General features: G+C 34.2%; 3 protein-coding genes across 13 annotated transcripts; all 3 read left to right on the top strand.

Moving 5' to 3' along the window:
• Positions 1-1,276: 1,276 nt before the first annotated feature.
• On the top strand, positions 1,277-22,448 carry LOC114256867 (NAD-dependent malic enzyme 59 kDa isoform, mitochondrial-like). Of its 11 annotated transcripts, none has more exons than XM_082906776.1 (11): positions 1,529-1,647; positions 6,605-6,795; positions 6,887-6,948; positions 9,646-9,768; positions 11,978-12,060; positions 19,955-20,227; positions 20,362-20,468; positions 20,591-20,684; positions 21,067-21,179; positions 21,387-21,452; positions 22,117-22,448. In XM_082906776.1, the coding sequence occupies exons 3-10, from the start codon at positions 6,912-6,914 to the stop codon at positions 21,421-21,423; spliced, it is 867 nt and encodes a 288-aa protein (XP_082762902.1). In that variant the 5' UTR covers positions 1,529-1,647; positions 6,605-6,795; positions 6,887-6,911; the 3' UTR covers positions 21,424-21,452; positions 22,117-22,448. The 11 variants fall into 11 exon arrangements, 7 of the variants coding, with proteins under 7 accessions (XP_082762911.1, XP_082762902.1, XP_082762900.1 ...); XM_082906774.1 differs by having other exon boundaries at positions 22,199-22,267; XM_082906765.1 differs by having other exon boundaries at positions 22,110-22,247.
• Positions 1,333-4,646, top strand: LOC114303022 (putative disease resistance RPP13-like protein 1). Its single transcript, XM_082913225.1, has one exon. It carries the CDS (start codon positions 1,333-1,335, stop codon positions 4,639-4,641), a length of 3,309 nt encoding a protein of 1,102 aa, XP_082769351.1. The 3' UTR covers positions 4,642-4,646.
• On the top strand, positions 22,358-25,407 carry LOC145807959 (NAD-dependent malic enzyme 59 kDa isoform, mitochondrial-like). Its single transcript, XM_082907067.1, has 5 exons — positions 22,358-22,448; positions 22,544-22,681; positions 22,772-22,843; positions 23,606-23,707; positions 25,009-25,407. Exons 2-5 carry the CDS (start codon positions 22,665-22,667, stop codon positions 25,064-25,066), a joined length of 249 nt encoding a protein of 82 aa, XP_082763193.1. The 5' UTR covers positions 22,358-22,448; positions 22,544-22,664; the 3' UTR covers positions 25,067-25,407.

Genomic DNA, 25,407 nt, shown 5'->3' with positions numbered 1-25,407 from the left:
ATTTTAATTAAGATTTTAAATTTTTTATTGTCTCAATTTAACCTAATTGATTACAATCATTAACTTTTTTCTTTTTTTTTTAATTATGAAAAGTGCGCACATGAGTAGCGTGAGTTACACTTTCAGAAACAAAATTATAAATTTTCTTAACTAAGTGAGTCAATCTCAATCATCTGATTAACGATTTTACTTTAAAAATACTAATTGGCTTTATTAATTGAATTAAATTAGTACAAAATTTAAAATTAAATCAATTATAAATTTATAAATCAAAATGATATATGAGACAAAATAAAAAAGCTACCAATTTAATTTACCCAATAAACATTATCACTTTCCCTATCTTGATTTTTGGGAAGATCCAAGGCTACCCGTTGGCAAGCTATCAACTTGTAACCCAAGACAAGAAAATAAAACAAACAACAAAATCAAATCAAGGCCAAAAAAAAAAAAAAAAAAAAAGGCTATGTGAAAAAGATATATATATATATTTTTTTTTATAATGATTGTCAGGCAATCTTCACAAAAATAATAACAAATAAAAAATTCAGTCCTTGATCCGTTCGTTTTGAATTTTAAATTTTCAGTTATTTAGTGTTTTTAGAGTACTACTCCATATTATTCATGTTAGAATACTTGTTCAATTATCTCTTACAAAAGAAAGAAATTTTTTAATTAAATTGTAAATTAAATCATTGGTCTCTGTAATTTACGTAAAGTGTCATTTTAGTCATCATAATTTTAATTTGCGTCAAATATTGTTAACAATTGGAACATAAAAAACTAAGTGCAAAATTAGAAAGATCAAAATAAAATTCAAAACAAATTATAGGGACCAACGATATAATGAATATATTAATTAGCCGAGTGGTCCTTCTAATTGATTTTGAATTTCACTTTGATTTCTCTTTTATTTTACTCATAAAATTGGAATGCATCAACCAAATCCCAAAACTATATTGTTGGGTGAAGATGGAAAAACTTCTAAGCCACCCTCTAGTAACTGAGAAAAACCATGATAGAGATATGAATTCATTTAAAAGAATATTAACAAATGTAATTGGGTTCTTTCTACTAACAATAATATAATATTTGGGTTCTTTTATTTTGAGTATTTTATTTTTATTTTTAATTTACACGTTGTTTTCACAGAGGGCAGGGGGCCAATGAAAGGAGACTCACTTTTGAATTCTTTGCAGCCCAATAATTTCTTCTTCTCATCACAAAAATATAGCCAATTTTGAAACTGCTAAAGCCTTTTCCACTGAACCTCTTTGCTTTGCTTTGCTTCTGATCTGTTGGTTTTTTCTTTTCTTTCTGTAATCGGAAACAATGCCTATAGAAGGGATCTTTGTCTCTGGCTTCGTCAATTTGTTGTTTGGGAAGATGATCTCTTTTGTCTCCTCGAAATTACCAACCTTTGAAGGAATTGATACCCAGCTGACCAATTGGACCAATATGCTGTCTCAAATTGAAGCTTTTCTGATTGACGCGGAGGAGAAGCAACTGACAGATCGAGCCGTGAACCTGTGGCTCGACGATCTCCAGGATCTGGCATATGATTTGGATGATTTAGTGGATGAGTTCGCCGCCGAAGCTTTGCAACACAAGCTCAAGGCAAAGCAGCCACAAGCTAGTTCCAGCAAGGTATGGAACCTCATCCCTAATTTCAAGCCAAGAGATGTTTTGTTTAATTTCAAGATGAAGTCCAAGATTGAGGAGATCAATACCAGATTGCACAATAGTTTTGAACAATGTTCAAAACTTAATTTGGTTAAGATTGTTGGAACCACCCCTACACCTACGACTAAGACTTGGCAAAGACCAGACTCTACATCTTTATTTGATGAACCTCGCATTTATGGCCGAGAATATGTTTTGAAGAAACCTTTCAATGATGGAGCCCAAGGGAGTAAAGTCGTGGTGACTACACGTGACAGAGAAGTTGCAGGAATGATGACAACTGTTGAACTTCATGAAGTTAATATCCTTTCAAAGGAGGATTGTTGGTCATTGTTTGCACAACATGCCTTTGCGAATACATGTATTGATGCAAATCCAAAATTGGTATCAATTGGTAAGGAAATTGTGGAGAAATGTAAAGGTTTGCCTCTAGCTGCTAGGACACTCGGTGGCCTTTTACGCAGCAAAGTACGAGATGAGGAATGGATAAATGTATTGCATAGTAAAATATGGGATTTACCACACACAAAAAGTGACATCCTTCCTGCTTTGAGATTAAGCTATCATGATCTCCCTTCGCATTTGAAGCAGTGCTTTGCATACTGCTCAATAATACCCAACGACTATGAATTTGAGGAAGAGGAACTAGTCTTGTTGTGGATGGCGGAGGGCTTCATTCAGCAACAAAGAGATAAGCAAATGGAAGATGTAGGAGGTGAGTACTTTCGGGAATTGCTGTCAAGGTCTTTTTTCCAACCATCAAGAACCGGTGAAAGCTCTAAATTTGTGATGCACGACCTCATCAATGATTTGGCTCAAGTAGTTGCAAGAGAAACTTGTTTTAGATTGGAGGATATATTGAAATATCCGGAGCAGTGCAAGACTATAAAGAAAGCTCGACATTCATCTTATATGCGGAAGCAATATGAGGGTATGAAAAAATTTGAGATTTTCAACAAAGCCATGCATTTACGAACCTTCTTACCATTTAACTTACCATATGGTGTGAATTGTCATTTGGCAAGCAATGTTCCCTTTAATCTATTGCCGAAGCTAAGACGCTTGAGGGTGCTCAATATGAGTAGTTATGACATCATAGAAGTTCCAAATTCTGTTGGAGATTTGAAACATCTGCGGTATCTTAACCTATCCAACACTAACATTGAAGAATTACCTGAATCACTAGGCTCTCTTTACAATCTACAAACATTGATGTTAAGAGGATGTAGACAACTGAAAAAGTTGCCAACAGACTTGGGAAACCTAATTGACCTACGTCATCTCGATACTACAAATGCACATTCCTTAAAAGAAATGCCATTGGGAATAGGTAAGTTGGCTAGTCTTCAAACACTGTCCAATTTCATTGTTACTAAAGACAATGGGCATTGGTTAAGAGAGTTGGGGAATTTAATTTATCTTCGGGGGAAGCTTTGCCTGTCTGGGTTACAGAACGTGGTGGTTCCATTAGATGCAAGGGAGGCAAATTTAAATGATAAGAAGGGGTTAGATGTGTTATCAATGGAATGGAGTGTTAACTCAGATGATTCACGAGATGGAAGAGTTGAAACAGAAGTGCTTGATATGCTACAACCTCACAAGAATTTAAAAGAGCTCCATATCGAAGGCTACCTTGGTATAGGATTTCCGAATTGGATAGGAGATCCTCTATTCTCCAATATGGCTGACCTAAGTTTAGATAATTGTGGAAATTGTGTATCCTTGCCACCACTCGGACAAATACCCTCGCTCAAAAAGCTTTACATTAAAGGAATGAGTGTACTAAAACATGTCGATCATGAGTTTTACGGGCAGGGTAGTGCCAAACCTTTTCAATTACTGGAGACTCTAAGCTTTAAGGATATGCCGGAATGGGAGTATTGGTATACTTTTGAAGATGATAAGGAAGTTGAACCATTTACTCATGTTAGTGAGCTCTCCATCGAAAATTGTCCTAAACTTGTTGGAATGTTGCCAAGTTATCTACCTTGTTTGAATAATCTAAAGATTAAGAAGTGCCCGCAATTGCTAGTTGAAGTTTCCAAGGTTGTCCACCCGTCACTCACCTCTATAGCTATGAATGACGTTCCTCTAACAAGCCTTCAAGCGGTCCTTGAGATGAGGAGCATGGTTGATGACGAACTGATATCAGCAAATGCAAAGTCTAAGCATCCTAGTTCAATAACTTCCTTGAGCATTGGGATGATTAAGAAACGCGAGCTCTCGCCGAAATGGGTCACTCATGGGCTGATGGAACTCGAAGCATTGGAGATCACAAGCTGTGAAGAACTCAAGACACTGTGGAAGAATGAGGAGAGAGTGCAACACAGTCTCCCTGCATTCCGACGTTTGAAAATTGAAGGCTGCCCCCAGCTTGTTTCATTGTTTGAAGAAGATGAGGATGAAGACAACAAAGGACAACATGAGCAGCAGCAGCAGCAGCAACAAGAGGGACTCCCCTGCATAGTGAGGAGGCTTGAGCATCTAACAATAGATAATTGTGAAAAGCTGGAGAAACTGCCACGGCTGCTACATAGCTTCACTTTTCTTGGAGAGTTGTATGTCTATAAGTGTCCGAGTCTCAGCTCTTTTCCGGAGACAGGTTTTCCGTGCACGCTGAAAACACTCGAGGTACGTGATTGTGAGACTCTGCAATCCTTATTCGGGTGTTTAACACAGATTAATGACAGTAATCTTCAAGTGTTAGATGTTCGTGATTGTCCATCCCTCACAAGCTTGATATCGTGTAGAGGTGGGGGGCTACCACCCACACTCAAAGAGCTTGGGATTTGGAGGTGTAAAAAGTTGGAGGCACTGCTAGTAGTAGAGGAGGGGATGGAAATTACCTGTCCATCTCTTGAGTCTGTTTGGATTATTCATTGTGATAGGCTCAAATACTTGCCAGATGCCCTTCCTAATAATAATAATAATAATCTCAGGAATCTCAGTCGATTGTAAGAATTTGGAGTACATTCCGGAAGGATGGTTCCACTCCGCAACAAATCTGGCACATTTGACTATCAGGGGATGCAAAAAACTCAAGGCCCTACCACACGGATTGCAGAGCATCAACTACCTCACTTCTCTTCAATCGCTGGAGATGAATATTTCACAGTTTATCCTCAAAGAGATTGATTTGCACAGTTTATCCTCTCTTACAACACTGTTGATTGAAGAAGAAGAAGAAGAAGAAGAAGAAGGTGTAGCGGGTTCTAGCTTTCCGATAGATGGGAAGTTGCTGCCCACCTCTCTGATCTATCTTCATATCGGGGGTTTCCGAAATCTGGAGAAGCTATCTTCTAAGTTGTTTCAAAACCTCGCCTCTCTTGAATCTCTTGAAATCTGGGGTTGCCCTAGGCTCAAATCTTTACCAGTGCAAAGGCTGCCTCCCTCACTTGAGAGATTGACGCTCTGGGGAAGTCGGAAACTAACAAGGAAGTGTGGAAAGGGGAAAGGCAAATATTGGCCCCACTTAGCTCACATACCTCGAGCCATTGTTGTTCATGATTAAGCTCTGTTGTGTAGATTCCCACCGCAATTTTACGAGCACTCAAATTGCCAGGTATCAAAACATAAACTAATTTTATAAATATAAACATTTAAAAAATATTTTTAGATTTTAAAAACAAAAAATCATATGAAAAACAGTAAGTGTTTTTCATTTTTATTTTTTTTACTTTTACAGATTTTAAAAAACTTAATCAAACAATCTAATTGATAGTAAAGATTTCCAGTATTGCTAATTTTCAATGTCTTTTTGCTTATTGATTTTCAATTTTTTTTTTTTGAATGAGGGATCGCTTAAGTATGCAGTATATCATATTTTCAAGTTAATTGAATTTTTTTGGATGAGCAAGTTATTTGCAAATTCATATAAAAATTTAAAATAAAATGAATTTGTATTTTCAATTAATAAAAAATATTTTTTAAAATAATGAAAGAAATATGTTAAATTTAAATTTAGAGGACCATTATGGAATGAGTAAATAATTTTTAAAATTTTGTTTGGTTTTGGAGTTTTCAAAAATAGTTTTAAAATTTTTAATTCATATTTTTTTTAATATATTGTTTAATTTGTTTTATTTTTTAGATGCATCTAATCTACATATACTTAAAAAAAAAATTAAAAATTAAAAAATCTTTAAAAAAATTTAATAAATGCAAAATACATACAAAAATGTATTAAATTTGTATATTTATTAATATTTAGTGATTTTTTAAATGATTTTTTTCATAAATTTTATACGTTTTAGGTGTATTTAGATTGAGTGGATCTAAAAACTTGAAAAACCTTGATTAAATACTTAAAAAGTTCACTAAAAACAATAAAATACGGATTGAAACTTAAATTTTTTTTTTGAAAACTCCAAAACCAAACAGAGTCTTAAAAATTATTTTAGTTCTAAAAACTAAATGAGTTTTGGATTTTTAAATTTCTAAAAACTATTTGTAGAATATACAGCCAAACAAATTTTAAAAAAATTATCTTTCAAAATTGATTATGAAAACCAAACCTTAGTTTTGGGTTTTCTGGGCTAGTCATTAATAAAATATTTTTGTATTTGTTAAGTTATTGTGATTAAGCTGGTACAAATTCTTGTTGAAGGGAGAATTTTTTGGCTGGTCAAATGAGGGTGATGTTAAAAAAAAATAAAAATGAAAGAGAATGAAATGCTATGATGTAAGTAGTTTGCAAATGCTTAGAAAAATTAAACAAATTTTTTGCTCTTGTAAGAGCTAACTTAAAAGCTACAAACAATTATACGCATATCAAGTGTCCAAATTTCATTTTTGTGAGTTGTTTAATAAATTTGGAAACTAAAAGCAATTTTAATTGTATACCTAGAGTTGTTACATTTTTTGTATGAAAAAAATTTAGAGTATTAAGTTTTATCAATATCTGAGGGATTATTTGATACAGAAATGTGCTTTCAAGGATTTGAATACAAAGAAAGGCTTCTTCTGATAGATTTCCTCGTCTGCTTGTATTTCCGAGGCAACCACAACAAATGGAAGAATTCTCATTTCTTTCCAACTTGGTGCATTTGTCCCTGGATATCCTGTCCATCTAGTGATTGTTCGCTATCCCCATGTACACTTTGACCAATCCTGGTAAGAATTTTCTTGAGTTAAAACCATTTTGGTGTTTTCTTTTGTAATATCTTTACCTAACTTGCATCATATGGCCTTTCATTTTGTTTAGGGGCAATATAGCTTTGGGAAAGCTCATGTTTAGAATGTTCATAGTTTCACAATTTCGTGGAGGTATGTTGAGTGATTTTTTATTTATCTATAGTTGCATATAGTGAAAATGTAGTGAGCTTGGCTTCCCCTACTATTTTTGTTTGTAAAATTTTTGGGTAGTATGTTGTATAAGGTGGTAGTTCATATGTATAGGTTGTTATAGTGATTCCCCAATTTGCTATTTTTCTTTTGATAGCTAACTCACTCTCGCAGATCATCAATACTGATTATTCATCAACTTAAATGTACATGCATTTATATGATGTGTCCTTGACTATATTATAATTTGAATTTTGGTTACTGGATAACTTGTATGTTGTAAAAAGTTGAATGAAGTCATTTATTAAATTGTACAAGTCAAGTATCTTCATGTTGTTTTACCCCTTGAAAATTAGTAGGAAAATGCTACCCATTTTGCTCAGAGGGTGAATCGACATTATTTGATTAATCTTTGCTACCTTGTTAGCTTTAGTTGATATTTTAATATTAAGTGTATTCTTATACGCCAAAATTTTTAATAGGGGCATTATATACAATTTGTTAATTTTTTGTATATTGTTAGCGTGTTTTGTATTTCATATGCTTAATCTCCCTGAGCAATTCAGAACCAATGGATGTTTAACACACCGTAAAAATATTGTAATTGAATTTGTGTGATATTATGTCTACTGCATTTGTGTGTGGAAGCCTGCCCTTTTTTTTTCGCATGTGTGCTCAAAGAATCAGCAAATTAATGATTCCTGGTCCTTGGATTTCAAATAATAATATATATATATATACAAAGATCAAAATTTCATTTCAGTGTGTTGCTTCAAATGGTACAGAAACAAAAACATCTTGGAAATATTTTATGAAATAAAGATAAAATAGAAATGTTTGAAAATATAAATTGAAATATATCTAAATGTATGAAAGCCTAATAATTGATTAATTAAACAAATTGAGATTCATATAGTCATTCACGTAAAAGAATTAAAAAACTAATGTTACTATGAACTAAAAATTATTAAGTATTGTTAAATAACTCAATTTTATAAAACAAAAGTTTCCAATAAGGTCTAAAAATTTACTTAAGTAGCAGTAATAAATGTTTATGAAAATTTCTAAATTTGTATAGATACAATTTACTCTTTCTGTAAATCACACTATGTTTCGGTGTGTTTCACTATATTTTGATGCGTTTCAATGAAAACACTAGAATTTTATTATTCCGTTAGTGTTTCGTTTTGGTCTCTTGGGAAATGGCAACATTTTGGCCATTTCAATGGAAACAAACGAAAATTTTGTTCCTCATATATATTAAAGATAAATCCATGTCAAAAAGTTTTTCATTCATGTGTTGTCTATGTTTTTCATGTTATTTGGTTCCAAACAAATGGCATATGGTACCTATTAAAATTGGGTGTAACTGCACATGCAACAGCCCTCGTGTCTTCTATGTGCACTATGTTAACTTATTACAATTGGAGGAATAGTTTCCTATTGTTTGTCTTTAGTTTGGGAAATTTGTCCCTTTTGTATTCTTTTAGTAGCTGTTGGTGTATTGCCTTGACTCTTAGGGGCAAAGCCATGTATAACAAAGTTGGGTCAAGTGACCCCACTGGAAATTTGTAAATCTGAAATTATTATTTAGACTTTTTGAAAATTTTATTTTAAATGAGGTCAATCTTGTACACTAAAAAATATGAACTGATTTCATAAAGCATAGAGATTAATATATAATCATGTTACCCTTTTTTTCCTTCTAATATTTTAGTTATTCTTTTTCATTTTGTTCTTTCTTTGAATTCTTTTGTAGATGTTCACGTGTTACCTACCTTATACATCACTATTATCCTAATGTCCAAGGAGATGATTACGGCATTATGTGACAGTTTAGGAGAGGATTTTTGCTTATATTTAAAAAATGGGAAAAAAAGAGAGAACTTGTGGCATTAAAAAGAAATTGTCAACAAACACAGTAGGTGTTGTTTTCTTCAACTAAATTACCTAAACAAACCTTATGTTCAAAGGATATATCTGAATTAAATTTGTTCAAAATTTTAGTGAAGGGAAATATTATACATTTATGATTTATGGAATCAATTGTTTAACCTTATTAGCATTTATGGAATTTTAGTATTAGTAATGCAAGCAGTCATTTATTAGATTTTTGTAAAAATTAACTATTGTGGTTTTTGCTTTCATTATGGTATTTGTAATTTGGTAACTATAAATTACTTGATCCAATTTTGTGTATTACACTAGTTTATTAGTGTACATTATGTATAATTGAAGGTTGATATTAGTGGTGAATTGTTTAATGGGCATTTTTGGCTCCGCAATGGTTGATTCTTAGAACTAATATGGAGAAGAATCCTATTTTTGTGAACTTGATGATTATCTAACGGCACACTCCATTTTGGATTTGTCTTGATTTGCCACTTGAGCTGCCTTGAGTATATATATCATTCTCTCCAAGTTATTTGTGGATATTGAGTTTTTAATCTATCAATTCATCCCTGATGGATATATGCAGACTAGCCATGCTATAGCTACCTCTCTTAGTGTTACACATGAAGAAGTTATTGAAACTGAATGATTTTCATTAGATTGAAAACTGGGAGATACAGTACGTTATATACACTCCACATGTTTACAAAATATCTTACGAAAATATCTACCTAACTCACTCTGTTACAAGAAGTTGAACTAACACTTGACTTGTTTGGTTTGCAGGACAATGTATCTCTAGTATGGTCTTGGATTGTTGCTCAGTCTTGATTGGTTACTATAACTGTACAAACATCTCATTCCTATGGGGACATCATGCTGCTTGCAAAAGCTACCGAGTCCAAACAGGTCACTTTTCTTGCTCCATGTGTTTTGGCTTTTATAGTTTATCTTGCTTTTAGGTCGGCAAAAATGATCTTGTACTTCATTCAAACATTCTATGAAGTGCTAGATTTCAGCTCTTAAGCTTAATTTGATGGCCTTTTTTTGCAATGGACCAAGAATATTTGATGCAGCTGCAACGATGGAATTTACATTGTCTCCATGGGATCTCATAATGTATTAGGTGTAGGCCTTGAAACACACCATTTAACGCTTATAATTCCTCTCTTCCAAAATAAATGAGTTGAATTAACATTTTTATTAATGACTATTGATTAATCTATGTATTACTAAATGGAGGAAGGATCATAGATTAATTTGAAAAAATAGAGGTGAAAAATGCAGCAGAGAAGTCTTGAAAAAACTAATGTGCCAGTCTTGTATTCCTTTAGTTCTAGCAAAGAGATTTTTTCATCTCAACTGGAGTCTTGAAATAGATCTTTAAAATGTAAATACAGTATTATTTCTATCTATATTAATTGGTTTCTTTTCTATGGTTTTAGTAAACAATGAATTGTTAACTAATGGAACATGAAAAAATAAAATACCTTGGAAATGAAATTTAAGGTCGTAATTTTGTGGGAAGAAGAGTATACATTATGTTGATGTTTGGTGCATTATGTCTGAGTCATAGCACTTGACATGTACACCTTGAATCTATAGTGAAGGTGTAGATAAGCCAAATCAAGTAATATATCTGACTGTCCAAATTCTTAAGCGTAGTTCTAGCTGCTTAATCTTGGCTGGTGAGGAGTAGATTGTTTTCAAACTTGGCATGCTGTATGGTTTCAGACTTTTCTCAGGCGTGCTCTTTCTAGTTTATATCAGGTAGTCGCTCTTACAATTGAATCCAAGCGTGCCGAGAACACACCATGGTTAGATTGATTACTGAAGTAAAGAAGAATACACAGATGAAAATAAAGTTGTCTGTGACCATGCAACTTGTGTTTGTAGTTTAAGTTTATTATTAGAGTTAGGACACCTCGTAGGTAGAGCTCTCATAAAAATTAATAAATAAAATTTCAGACTTTTCTTAGGTGTGCTCTTTCTAATTTATATCAGGTAGTCGCTCTTACAATTGAATCCAAGCGTGCCGAGAACACACCATGGTTAGATTGATTACTGAAGTAAAGAAAAATACACAGATTAAAATAAAGTTGTCTGTGACCATGCAACTTGTGTTTGTAGTTTAAGTTTATTATTAGAGTTAGGACACCTCTTAGGTAGAGCTCTCATAAAAATTAATAAATAAAATTTGAGATAGTGGAATTTTTTTTTAATACTATTTGTATACCCCAACCCCTAGTAACCTTTGATGAGATCTCTCCATATCCCACAGACCCCCCACCCCTACCCCTACCCCCCGTCTTCTTCTACTTGAAAAAATACTCAAGGCCAAGATGATAGCCCCCCCCCCCCCCCTTCTTCTTCTAGTTGAAAAAAATACTCAAGGCCAAGATGATAGTTTTGTGTCCTTAGCAAAATGGAGGATCTTGAATTGACTGCATGATAGGAATGAGACTTTATACTACCAAGTAAGTTTGGTGGCAATTGTCAGCTTGTAAAAAACAAGTGATTTAAGAATTAATTATAATTTCTCTTTAGGTAGAGAGAAATAATTTGAAGCAATGACGCATTGCTGTTGCTTTTCTCTCCATGTCCTTATTGATAACATTGAAGATCTTGCTCCAATAATATATACTCCTACAGTAGGATTGGTTTGCCAAAACTATTCAGGGTTGTTCAGACACCCATGGGGAATGTACTTCAGTGCAAAAGATAAAGGAGAGATGATGTCCATGATCTATAACTGGCCTGGTCATCTGGTATTTTGGAAATATAAAATGCATTGATGTACAGTTTTGTTCTCTTTTTTGCTTTTACCTACTTGTTGGTGATACATTAAGAGTGCTTTGTACTTGTACCGGATCAGATGGTAAACAAAGCAAGGTATGAAAATGTGTTCAGTGTAGCATTATGTTTGCTGTGAATAATGAATATATACATTACAAAATGAGCACATTTGCTGGCTTAGAAAAGAAAATTGGTTTAGCACTCCTTGCAGCTTAAAGGTTATGTTCATCATTGCCCTTGACATATCATGGGTATATGGCTTCTTCTGTATTGCTGGTTGTCATGATTGTCCTGACTGATGGCAGTCGCATTCTTGGTCTAGGTGATCTTGGGGTCCAGGGAATTGGAACACCCATTGGAAAAGTTGATATGTATGTCGCTGCTGCTGGAATCAATCCACAGAGAGTATGCTCTACTCATCACCCTTTATTATGTGCAGGTTCATGTAGGCATAACACAAACAGGTGTACACTAAAATAAATTTGGTATACAAGTGTGCGTCAATGCATAAACACTTGTGCACACTGACAAGTAAATACACACATTTAGTACTGGGCTGACTCACAGATACTTACCATGCTTGATATGGATCATAGGACATTGTTATTGCATGTATCATGCATATTGAAGGTTACCTATGCTTGTTTATATGTTGGTTATGTTGTTATTTTTTCATGCTTTGCAAAACATATTTCTATTGGCTATTTTTCATCAATGTGGATATTATATTAATGAAAGTGCATATATATGAGACAGAAGGTTAGATGCGTGGAGAACTGACAGTAATTTCTTGTCCACCTGATCTCAAAGATACTAGTAACTATGATATTTATTATCTTATATTATATATCCAGTTTTGGACTAACTGTTTACCCTTTCATGCTGCTTCGCACTATACCAATCTAGCTGCATTCATCTATGACAGATACTTCCAGTTATGCTTGATGTTGGTACCAACAATCAAAAGCTTCTTGAAGACCGTCTTTCTATTGACTTTGTGCTGTTTATTTTATGTTCAGTGGTTCCTTGTCATTATTTAATATTTTATTTTTTCAATTATTTCATACTTCATAGAAGTTTAAAGGCTGCATTTTTGGGACTGAATATATTCAATCAGATCTCTTGCTCTTTAACATAATTGATTATTATCTCTCTTACAGACTGTAATAGGCCTTGAATACTGCAATACTGGATGCCTCTCTCTCTCTCTCTCTCTACACATGCAGAGAGGAGAGGTGAAGTTGCTTTGTGCTAATTGAAGTTTCATGCATCTCCTTCATTTGGTTGTCCGCTTTCTCATATCTGTGATTATTTTGCCATCATATAATAATACTCATTTGTGTACTCATTGTGCTGTGGCCACGAGTCATAGATTGCCTTTCAATTTGTCTAATTCTATTGTGAGCAAACCATTATCTCTCATTCATAGTGATGTTTGGGGACCTTTCTCTGCTTCTTCTTCTCCTATTAAATACTATGTTCTTTTTATTGATGATTTTAGTAAATTCACTTGGATCTATCCTTTGCAAGGTTTAAAAATGCGGTGTTACGTAACGGTTTCGGCCGTTACGTAACGGTTTCGGCCGTTACGTAACGGTTTCGGCCGTAGGCACCACGCGTTACTCCCGATTTTGCGATGTGATTGAAATTCACAGGTGTATCGGCCGTTACGGCCGACGTAGCGGTCGTAACGGTGGTGTAACAGGGCTTTTTTCGCTGATTATTTTCAAAAAAAAACAAAAGAAAAGGCTGAAGATGTGGTAGTAAGGTTCTGAAGATGTGGTACACACCTTTGTTGAGCTTTTCTCTTTTGTCTTTACAGCACATGAACCACTTTGAGGTGAGATTCCATCACAAATTTTCAGATCTGGAAATACGGATGAGTGAGAAATAGAGAGAGAGAAGAGATAAGATGGAAGAGGGAGGAGGAGAGAAGAGAGAAGAGGGAAAAGGGAGGAGATGAACCTGTGTTGAGTCTTCAAGCTGCCTCTGTTCTGTGTTGAGAGTCACTGGTCTGTGTTGAAGACGAAGTGCCTCTGATCTGTTTTCTTTTTTTTTTTTTTTTTTTTTTTTTTTGTTCAGCTTCCTTCCTGGGGAAGATACACATTTGCTGACCTTGGAAGATATAATATAACATTTGTCTTTTTTTGTGTGGACCACCGTGGTCTCCAACTGACCATTTTTATTTTATTTTATTTTTTTGATTTTAACAATGATTTTCGGGTTTTAAATTTTGTAAAACTTATAAAATTTATGTAATATATTTAGTAATTTTAATTTAAATATATATATGGAGGTATGTATTTATTTTTAGTATTTTATATATAATAATTAGTTATTGATTTTTTTATAATATCTAAAAATTATAACACCTATAATTATATTAATATATTGTATATATGTCAGTTTTTATTGAATTTTTTTTTCTTGCAGGTTATTCAAAAAGATAACAAATACTGAAGTGATTGAAGCCCAAAAAACAACTATGTATGAATTTTTTTCTTTATAATTTATTTTTTAATTTTTATATGATTACATTAGTATGTAAACTCCAAATGTATAAATAGTGATTGTAATTTTTTTTATAATCATTTCATTTGATATTTAATTATAAATATTTTTTATTTTGTTATTCTAATGTGTTGTGACAACAATGTTGAAGTCACTATTTTTTTTAAAATATCTTTTCAAAGAAAAAAAAATCAATACCTAAAAAAAAATTCTTTATAATTTATTTTTTAATTTTTATATGATTATATTAGTATATAAACTCCAAATGTATAAATAGTGGTTGCATTTTTTTTATAATCATTTCATTTAATATTTAATTATAAATATTTTTTATTTTGTTATTACAACACTGTTAAAGGCACAATTTTATTTTAAAAATATCTTTTAAAAAAAAAAATCAATACCTCAAAAAAAATTCTTTATAATTCATTTTTTAATTTTTATATGATTACATTAGCATGTAAAATCGAAATGTATAAATAGTGGTTGCATTTTTTTATAACTATTTTATTTAGTATTTAATTTGAATTTTTTTTTTAAAAATTTTGTTATTGTAATGTGTTGTAATGTTTTGTTATTGAAAAATGCCACGACAAAAGGGTGCCAATGATAAACCCCCAAGTGATGATATTGGTTGGAAATTTGAAACTCAAGTTGAAGGCACTAGGCATCGTATTATTTGCAAATTTTGTGGACATCACATTAAAGGTGGGATTACGCGTTTCAAACAATATTTAGCACATCAAGCGGGACAAGTGCATTCTTGTCCTAATTTTAGTAATAACATTATGTAAAATTTACTCTATGTTATTTGTGATTTATGCTATGATGTTATGTACTTTGTCAAGTTCTTCAATTAAGAATGTATACTTTTTTAAAACTATTTGAGTTAAAATGTACATATGCTTCCACAAGTATAATAATTAAAAATAATTTTATACATCTAAGTCCAATAAAAAAAAAAAATTGCCACAAGTGTAATATGGATTTATGACATATAAAGTCATTAATTATTGAAATAAAATGTTAAAAAATTCATTTTCTAGTGATTTAAAAATATGAAATATATTGGATCATACTTAAAAATTATGAAAAATTTATCAAAATTTATTTTAAAACTCAATAAATATAATTCTAAAAAAAAAATATGCGTATCGGTAAGTTTTTTGCGAATTGTGCGAAAAATAAAAAAATTCACAGTTCCGGTAACCGCAACCGTTACGCTGCGGCCTTTACACCCCGCAACCGCAACCGCGCCACCGCTACCGTTACGGCGACCGCAACCGCTTTTCAGAACCTTGATCCTTTGTGCTACAAAAGTGAGGTGTTCTCTAAATTTCAAGAGTTTAAAGTGTTTGTTGAAACTCAATTTGAAACTACTCTTAAAATTTTCAAAACTGATGGTGGTGGTGAGTTCACTAGTAATCAATTTGAATCCTTTCTTAAAAATCATGGCATTATGCATCAGCTTTCTTGTTCTCACACTCCTCCTCAAAATGGAGTTGCAGAGAGGAAACATAGACATCTTATCAGTACTACTATTGCTCTTCTTCATCAATGAGCTCTTCCATTGTCTTATTGGCTTGATGCCTTGGCTACATCTGTTTTTCTTGTTAATCGACTACCAAGTTCCAAATTGCAAAATAGAACTCCTTTTGAGATTTTGTTTCAGCATGTTCCAGATTTTACTTTTTTCAAAAGTTTTGGTTGTAGGTGTTTTCCTTGGGTCAAGCCATACAACTCTCATGAACTACAACCCAATTCCATACCTTGTATCTCATTGGCTATCATCCATCTATCAAAGGTTATAGATGTCTGGATCCTATTACAGGTAAAATTTATGTATCAAGACATGTTGTCTTTGATGAAACCTTATTTCCTCTAGTCTCTCATGTGCCATCTTCTCTTTCCACTAGTTCTATGCCTTCTTTTTCCCAGCTGTATTCTTTCTTTTGGTCCTCTAAATCTGTTCCTAGTCCAGCTCAGTCAGCTCAGTCTCATCCTTGTTCATCTCAGTCAGTTCAATCTCCTCCTGTTCCTGCAGCTCACTCTCCTACTGTGCCTAGCCCTTCTCAGTTTTTTTTGCCTCTGCCTGCCTTGGGTTCTGGTTCTAACCCACTCTCTAGCCCTGTGCTTGCTGTCGTCTCTCCTATAAACCCAGCAATCTGTCCTGCTACTTCTGCAACAGTCTGTCCTGCTCTTTCTGCAGCAGTGTCTTCTGCTATTTCTCCTGTGCCTGCTCTACTCTCTCCTGTAGGTCCTGCACAAGCTTCTGTATCTCCCTCAGCAGCTGCTATTCAACCTTCTGTTCCAGTTCCTTCTTCTTCTTCCATTCCTATTGGCTCTCTTTTTATTAATCTCAATGCCTTCTCTGGTTCAGGCCCATCCCATGTTCCTTCTCCTTCTCTTAATAAACATCCTATGTTTACTAGATCTAAAGCATCTCACTTCTCTCTTTTTACTTCTTCTATGGCTTCTCCTGATCTCTCTCTTGTTGAACCTACTTCTCACACTGAGGCTCTTCAGACTCTAGAATGGACTCAAGCTATGAACGAGGAATTTCAGGCTTTGCATAATCAGAAGACTTGGACTTTGGTCCTGCTTCCTTTACATAAACATGCTATTGGCTGTTAATGTGTTTTCCGCCTTAAGAAAAATTCTGATGGCACAGTTGCTCGTCATAAAGCTCGCCTTGTTGCTAATGGTTATTTGCAAAAAGGAATTGATTATCATGAGACTTTCAGTCCTGTGGCTAAGCAACCTACCATCCGAGTCTTTTTAAGTTTTGCCCTTCATTTTAATTGGCAAATCAAACAATTGGATATCTCTAATGCATTTTTGCATGGTGTCCTTGAAGAAGAGGTGTACATGGTTCAACCTCCAGGCTTTGAACACTCTAGTTTTCCCTCTCGTGTGTGCAAGTTGAGTAAAGCCTTATATGGTCTCAAACAAGCTCCTCGAGCTTGGTATTCAACCTTTTCTTCTTTTCTGCTCTCCTCTGGTTTTGTTAACAGCAAATGTGATTCTTCTCTCTTCATACATCATACTCCCACATCCGTTACCTTGTTATTAGTCTATGTGGATGACATCCTTATTGCTGGTAGTGATTCTCGGCAAATTACCTCTTTAATTCAGCATATGCACTCTGCCTTCTCTATGAAAGAGTTGGGTGATATTTCTTATTTTCTTGGCATATCCATTCACTCCACTTCTGAAGGATTGTTTCTCTCTCAACACAAGTATGCTACGGAAATTCTTGCCAAAGCTGGCATGACTAATTGTAAATCCTATGCTTCTCCCATGGCAACTAAACCTTTTCCTACTGATGACACTATGATCCCTTTCTCTCAGCCTAATCTTTACCACAGTGTGGTTGGAGCTTTACAGTATCTTACAATCACTAGGCCTGATCTCTCTTTTGCTGTCAATCATGCTTGCCAGTTTATGCATTCACCCACAGTGGCCCATTTCAATGCTGTCAAACGACTGTTGCGGTATCTTCAAGAAACCTTGCACTATGGCTTGCAATTTCTGCTAGTTCTTTGGATCTTCATGCCTGCTCTGATTCCGATTGGGCTGGGAGTGTTATAGATCGCAAGTCTACCACTGGCTACTGTGTTTTTCTTGGTTCTAATCTTGTTTCTTGGACTGCCAAGAAGCAATGCACAGTCTCGTGTTCCTCCACCTAAGCAGAATATCGAGCTCTTGCTCAGGCTGCTGCAGAGTTGGCTTGGCTTCGCATGCTCATTCAGGAGTTGCATCTTCCTCCTCCTCCTCCAACTCTTTGGTGTGACAATCTTTCGGTTCTTTCCCTTGCCTCCAATCCAGTTTTTCATGCTCGGTCCAAGCATATTTCTGTGGATTAACATTACATCCATGAGCAAGTTGCTGCTAAACTTGTGGTGGTTAAACATGTCTCTTCTGTTGATCAAATTGCTGACATTCTTACTAAGCCCTTGACCACAGCCAGGTTTTCTTTTCTCCAGGCCAAGCTCATGGTTCGTCCCTCTCCTCTTTGATTGAGGGGGCCTAATAGAGTTATGCAATCAAGTGAGGAGTCCACCAGACCTGAGCCGACTGTGTTGTAGCATAACAAAACCATAATCTTTTGGTGTAACTAAATCAGTTAGAGTGTATTAGATATAGAATAGATTTAGATGGTTATTGTTTACTTTACTGATGTATATAAACAGAGGTTGTATACTCTTTGATGTTAATGAAAAAGTAATTCATATCTTCTTCAATATACACATGTTTTAAGCAACATGCTTGTTCCCTTGTACATTTAATATTATCTACCTTATACAATTGAAGTGTTTTGCTGATGGAGATATACATGTTCATATCTGATCATTCTGAGAACTCCAAGAAACTAAGAAAAATCTTCTCAATGGAATATTCTTGTCAAATGAAGTTGCTGTGAGCCTGGACAAGTATTTGTTGTCATCTTTTGAGGGTACTATGCAAATGAACTATGATAATTAGACTATAAAGCTTCATTGGTGCTGATTATGTAATATACATAAATAAAATTACCCTAATTGAGTAATGTACTTGAGACAAAGTGACTGGAATAGCATAGGATCTTTTTTGTTTATTAAGCGATAGAAAAATATGGATTGATCTAATGCATCCCGAAAATTACTCAAAATTTGATCGTCAGCTGCCCTAGGCCATATTTGACTGTCGTAGTGTGACTTTATATTAAAAATTATGATGTAGGAATATTTAGTGACTCTGAAATGGGTTTTGGCAGAACTGCTAGAGTCCTTGCTGATGAAAGCAACAATACAAATTTTTTGAAAAAGATTATGTAATCAAACTAATATTAAAGTGGATGTAGCACTTTGTATATTTTTCATTTCTCTTAGCTTAAATTCAACTAGAAGACATTGAATCCTAATAGAATTAAGCACTTCATTTTGTTGAGGGTGCTAATTGCAGATCCAGAGGTGCTTTCGAAAGATAATCATAATTAATACTTAGAATCAACTTTAACATGGATAAAACTTCTAAGATTTAATTATTTAATATTACCCTTTATGGTGTGAATTCAGATTTAGATCCAACAGAACTTGAAGTTAAAGTCTAATGAAACTAGAGATGTAAATAAGAATCACCTCATTAGATATGTACCTGCATATATATCTTTGTTTTTTGGGATGACCTTACCTAAACAAACTAGAAAAAAAATGCACTGGAAATAGAAACCATGGAATTATGGAAACAATCATGTGGTCATCTGACTGTACATATAAAGCCCAAGAGTGTCTAGTTATTACAACCAAATTATTATCATTCAAATGGAGTTGTATATTATTTATCAAAAAAATAAAATAAAATAAATGGAGTTGTATAAAAAGGCTATACTTCCATGTGCTGTAATATTGATTTCCATTTAAATTCCATCATCACAAAGGTTTCAAGTCTAATCTTTTCTTGTTTACAATTGTTTCTTGTCAATTATTTTCATATTTTTCTCATTTTGTAAGAAAGACATCATGAACCTCTCAGATTTGAAAATAGTGACTATTTATTTGTATGAAGTAGGATTTCCCTTGTTAAATTTTATTACTAACACCTTAGGTTGGACTTCCAACAATTTTAAACATTGAAGTTCATTCATGCTTATCCATTCTTAGCATTCATTTATGCTGAATATACTCTATTTCATTCTCCATATTTTCTAGTCTTTAAGCAGAGTAAGTAGACTACGTAACTGTTGTGAACCCATTTTTTCCAACAAACTTCATGAGGATTTATTTTTCACTTGATTTTACTTTGACAGATTTGGGACTTCGGCAACCTCAGTTGGAAGGAGAGGAGTATCTACCAATTGTTGATGAATTTATGGAGGCAATTCATGCCCGTTGGCCCAAGGCTATTGTGCAAGTTTACTTCTTTCAGAAATATGACATCTTGTTTGATGTGTAACCAATATCATACTGATTACTTGATGCTTGGCGAATATTATCAGTTTGAGGATTTTCAAATGAAGTGGGCTTTCGAAAGACTGCAACGGTATCAACAAAGGTTCTGCATGTTCAATGATGACATGCAGGTGAATACTTGGTGTTGTATTCTGCTATTCTCCATGGAAATAGTAAAGAATATAATAAGACAAAAGTACTTTAAGATTGTTAAGGGTGACTCTATTATAATGACATTTTTGTCGCTTGTCATCATGTTGTATAGGGAACTGCTGGTGTTGCACTGGCAGGACTGCTTGGAACCATAAGGGCACTAGGTCGACCATTGACTGACTTTGTGAACCAAAAGATAGTTGTAGTTGGAGCTGGAAGGTACTGATAAAGTTCAACTGTAATGGTTGTACTCCTGGTTTAGTGTTACTTCTTTATGGTTTAGGGTGGTTGGTAATATCAGCTGTGAGTTGCATCTTCTTATTCTTTTTTCTGTCTTTCAGTGCAGGGCTTGGTGTTTTTAACATGGCTGCACAGGCTGTTTCAAGAATGGCAGGAGCAGAAGCAAGTCCTCTGTTTTTCCTACTTGATAAAGATGTGTGGTTCTACAGATATTACTTGCTCTCCAATTTTTTTGTTCTTAATGTCAATTACCGTATTAGCCTTTATTATGTGTTACTGGGTATTTATCTTGTAATAAAATGTGGAGAACATATGTTTGAACATATTTGTAAAGGAGATTTTTTTTTTTTTTTTTTTAGTGTTATCGACTAAATTTCACTTTTTTTTTTCAAAGTAATGACAATCAATTACTTATCTGCATGTAACTGAATGAATTGTGGGAATGAATCTGCATTGGAATGAGAAGAAAAACTCATAATATGGCAATCTGAACTTTATTGTTTCATTTACATTTTCGAGGAATCATCCATTTGATTTTTGGTTCATCTTTTTTTGAGAAGTACTGGTTTACATGCAGGGTCTCATTACAAAGCAAGGAAGGGTGTTGATCCAGCAGCTGCACCATTTGCTAAAGCCCCTGGGGAGATCGAGGGTTTGGGACATAGGGAGGGAGCAAACCTCGTTGAAGTGGTAAATCTTACGGGAGTGTTTTTTGGCAGCCTATGTTGATTCAAGGCTGATATAGATTGATATTGTGTGGAAAATAAACCTTTGGTTGTTTAGCTTGCTTCTTGGGTACATGCCATTCGCTCAAGGATGTTTGCTGTTATCTTTCAGAACATTGTGTATGCTTTCATAATTTAGAAAAACTAATTGCGGGGAATGGATTTTGTTTAGGTTAAAAAAGTCAAGCCTCATGTACTTCTTGGTTTGACTGGAGTTGGCAGTGTCTTCAGTGAGCAGGTGGGCAGCCCCTTAAGTTTGCTTTGTCCTTCGTTACTTTCAAATGAAGCATAATGAACCAGTGAAGTTGGCTTAGTTTTATTTGGAAAGGCTTGTTGTTCTGTACAATTTATTTGGTTAGTTGTTTCCTAGATGTATGCAATACCTTTTAGAGATGGTCTTCATTAACCCTATTATCATTTTATTTTTTCCCAACTTCCACTAAATAACCCAATTCTTGCAAAAAAAACTCACAATTATTTATTATTAGGATAAAGGAGCATACCTCATCAAGATGTCATTTGCTGTCATCACTATTAGTTAAATCCACTTGACTTAACTCAACAAAGACCTAATTTCAACCTCTTGGAATTGACTACATGAATATTTTCCCAAAATGCTCTCTATAGAGAAATACCTCAGTTAAATCCATGGCAATTACATTCTTTGTTACTGCATCAACCCTCATTCTTTTTTAATTATCCTCGTGTTTAATGACACTTTGTTTACTCTACTTTTATGGGTGTTTTTTCCTCAATTTACTAATCCTTCCATGCACAATTTTGGCTTTTTTCGTAATTAAATACCATTACTTTATAGGTAGATCTCATTCTGAAATACCTATTACTTGATAAGTAACTTTGGCTGGCTATGTTTGAAAAACCGTTCTCCACTTAGTGTCTAGCTGCAGGGAACTAAGTACAACAATGGCAGCGTGTATCCTCTTTCTGAGCTTGGTAAAGCATTTGTCTTCTTTGATAAATCAGGTGCTTAAGGCCACGCGAGAGTCAGATTCCCCTAAACCTTCCATTTTTGCAATGTCAAATCCGACAATGGTTCGTCTTTCAAGCCTTCTAAATTATCTGTATTTTATTTGTGGAATGCTCTATTTCTCTATTGAACATCGTCTTTCCATGTTAACTGGAACAGCAAAATGCACTGCTGTTGATGCTTTCAATCATGCTGAAGAAAATATAGTTTTTCCAAGCGGGAGCCCTTTCAAAAATGTTGACCTTGGTATGGTTTCTTTTATATTGGTGCTAATTGTTGTGAAGTGTTTTTGCACAGTATCAATAAATTAATTGGTCTCACTCTGCTCTCTCATTATGTAGCTAATGCAACCAACAGTTCTATAGTTTCTATATACCTGTCTTCCTCAGTGTGTTGTCCAAGCCAATCATATACTTGTTGTCAAGGAATGGAAAAGTGGGTCATTTAAATCAAGCAAATAACATGTATCTGTTTCCTGGGTTAGTGCTAATGTTCAAATGTTCATGTCATTGATATGTTGTGCTTAGTTTTTTATGACTACTATAGTAAACCTTTTTGGCTTGATTCAGGATTGGGATGGGAGTTCTTCTCTCAAGTGCTTGTTTGATTTCAGATGAAATGTCGGAAGCAACTTCTGAATGGTATATGTTACACAATTTGACCACTTCGTTGTTTGCTCTAACATAGCCTTTTATGGATTAGTGTTGTGCTCATCAATTCTTATTGGATTGTTGACTGTGCCCTCATGAAATGAGGTGGCACTTGTTACTGAAAAAATTGTTATAAAAATGGACACGTCATGTGGCATATCCCATATGTGTCCTCACCACGTCCATGTCCATGTCCATGTCCTTATCCCGTACATATCTAGCACGGCTATTGCACCTATTCTGATGTGTCGGTGCTTCATAGCTAGCTCATATACTTGTATTTTCTTCTAGTGGTTAAGGTTCAACCTATTACCTTAAGTGTGCACACCTACTAGCAGCATGAAAAGTCGTTCTCTTGTCAATAGGTTTTGGATATAGCTTGTTAAAGAACGATCAATAATCACTAATCAGGTTTGTTTGCATTATGCAAAGACTACATACCTACTGATATTGGATCTGACTCTGACCTTGTGGAGTGTGTGAACCTCACAAAGCCTTGTTTTGACTGTATGGCTAATACTACAATCAAGTTTTCTTTTCTCTTTATTTAAAGTATTCATAATTAACAAATCTGACCTCTGATTTCATGGGTCGGATGATTGGATCTAAGCATCATATATCCCTAACCAGGTCTTCTAAAATTTGCAAAGAAAATATTTCTCCATTTGGGGACATCCTATGAATGAATTAGTAAAATAAAGGTAAAGTAACCTCTACTCATTTGTTTTTGCTATGACCTACTTATGATTGCAGTATTCAAGATATAGCAGCAGAGGTTAGAGCTGCTGTTGTTTTAGCAGCAGTTGCCAAAGAACTGGCAGAAGGACGCTGTGATGTGGGACCCAGAGAGCTCAGGTAGTTCTCGACTTTCTTACAAGAAAAATGCATCTCTTTTTTACAAAAATAGCCATGACATGACATGACATGCACAAGCACATCTGGATGACAAAAAAAGCTTTAATATTTCACAATGAAAGCAACCTCACATTTAACCTCAAAATGAAAACCAATTCAGAAAGACTAAACTCAACTCAACTAAGCGAGTTAGGTATTCAGTTATTCTCATTGTTAATCAGGGACGGCTCTAGGCTATAGAGTATGGGGTTAATTGACCCATCTGCCAATTTTGAAAATTTGCTTTAAAATATATTTTAAATATTTATTTTGTCTATTTGCACCGATTACTTTGTTGGTTGCACCAATACATTTGTTTGTTGCAAACCCCAAGAGGTTGGCTTGGTGGCAAGGCCTTGAATTTTGGGAATGTGCTCCCTCTAAGATTCAAGAATCACATCCTCATGAATAATACTATATGAACCAATTGGTATACTAATTCGTATACTAACGGATGATGTATCATAATTTTAGAGACTTTAAGTCTTTTTAATTTATATAATGGGTGGAGTCGTAATTTTTAAATGACAATGTCATAACTATGTTGGTACGTTAATTAGTATTCCAATTGGTGCGTATAGCACCACCGAAACCTCTTAGGTGCTAACAATTCCTTGGGGCTTTGTACACTTGCGGGAAACTCCTTGCTGAGCACTTGTGCACTCCTGGGGATTAGTCAGATTTTGATCCGGATACCACAGTGCCAATAAAATAAAATACATTTGTTTGTTGCACCCATAAGTCGCACCACATACATTGGTATGAGTCAATTGACGCCACTAAAATTTGAAAAATCATTGAAAAATTATATATATATATATATATATATCATATATGGATAATATTGACCCTATTAACTTATAAAAAAAAAAAAAGACCTTATTGCACTTAGCATAGAGTATCATACCTTCAAAAAATTTTTAGGTCATCTCTATATTTGTTCAAGTCCCAAAAATGACTAGATTTCTCTAAGTTCAAAAACGAATTCAGTGAGTCCACTCCACCAATCACCAAATATCCTTCAAATTTCTCCAACCGAAGTAAGGAAATTCATTGAGAGGAACTGTAGAAATTTTTGTAATTACATTTTTTTTAACAAAAAGAATAGAATGAATGCACTAAAATTTATAGAAAACAAATGTTATATATAATATTTATAAGAGTGAAAAAAAATTCCTCATAGAATTTGTAGAACTTAATCATTGATTCCTGGAGCCGCCACTGTTGCTAATAATCTATGGCTTTTCTCATTTTGGATGCAGCAGGAGAATATGTCAAACGCAACATGTGGTATCCAGTTTACAGCCCTCTTGTTCATGAGAAATAAAGTTCCGATCATCTGTGTGTGTGTGTGCGCGCGCGCGAAGGATATTTTTCTGCAGACATTGTCCCAGCGTTCTGCAGCCATTCAATTATTCATGATGTAACTGTAGTTTTGAAGTCTAGAGTAGTAATATGGGTGAAAGAACAAAACTGGAGAGAGAAGGCTCGTAGAAGTTGAATAATGCCACTGCAGTTTTAATTAAGTCCTTTTGTATAAATCTTCTTATTGATGTAATGAACAACATCATGTAAAATGTCTCTTTTTTAGTTTTTTCAAAAACTTATTGATGTTTCATGTATGCTCCTTTTTTTTAGTCTACTTTAATTTGGTATTTCAA

This window comes from Camellia sinensis, chromosome 2 (genome assembly GCF_055761805.1).
Source record: "Camellia sinensis isolate YWXY chromosome 2, ASM5576180v1, whole genome shotgun sequence".
Classification (NCBI taxonomy): domain Eukaryota; kingdom Viridiplantae; phylum Streptophyta; class Magnoliopsida; order Ericales; family Theaceae; genus Camellia; species Camellia sinensis.
The sequence above is the reverse complement of the archived record's forward strand: the minus strand, read 5'-3'. Positions and strand labels throughout refer to the sequence as shown.

Bases quoted from the DNA above. Each gene is read 5' to 3' on its own strand.
- LOC114303022 (XM_082913225.1), top strand. From the start codon at position 1,333: ATGCCTATAGAAGGGATCTTTGTCTCTGGCTTCGTCAATTTGTTGTTT.
- LOC114256867 (XM_082906776.1), top strand. From the start codon at position 6,912: ATGTTTAGAATGTTCATAGTTTCACAATTTCGTGGAG. The intron at 20,228-20,361 runs GTGAATACTTGG...CATGTTGTATAG, and splicing joins TGTTCAATGATGACATGCAG to GGAACTGCTGGTGTTGCACT. The intron at 21,180-21,386 runs GTAAATCTTACG...GATTTTGTTTAG, and splicing joins GAGCAAACCTCGTTGAAGTG to GTTAAAAAAGTCAAGCCTCA.
- LOC145807959 (XM_082907067.1), top strand. The intron at 22,844-23,605 runs GTATATGTTACA...TTATGATTGCAG, and splicing joins TCGGAAGCAACTTCTGAATG to TATTCAAGATATAGCAGCAG. The intron at 23,708-25,008 runs GTAGTTCTCGAC...TTTTGGATGCAG, and splicing joins GTGGGACCCAGAGAGCTCAG to CAGGAGAATATGTCAAACGC.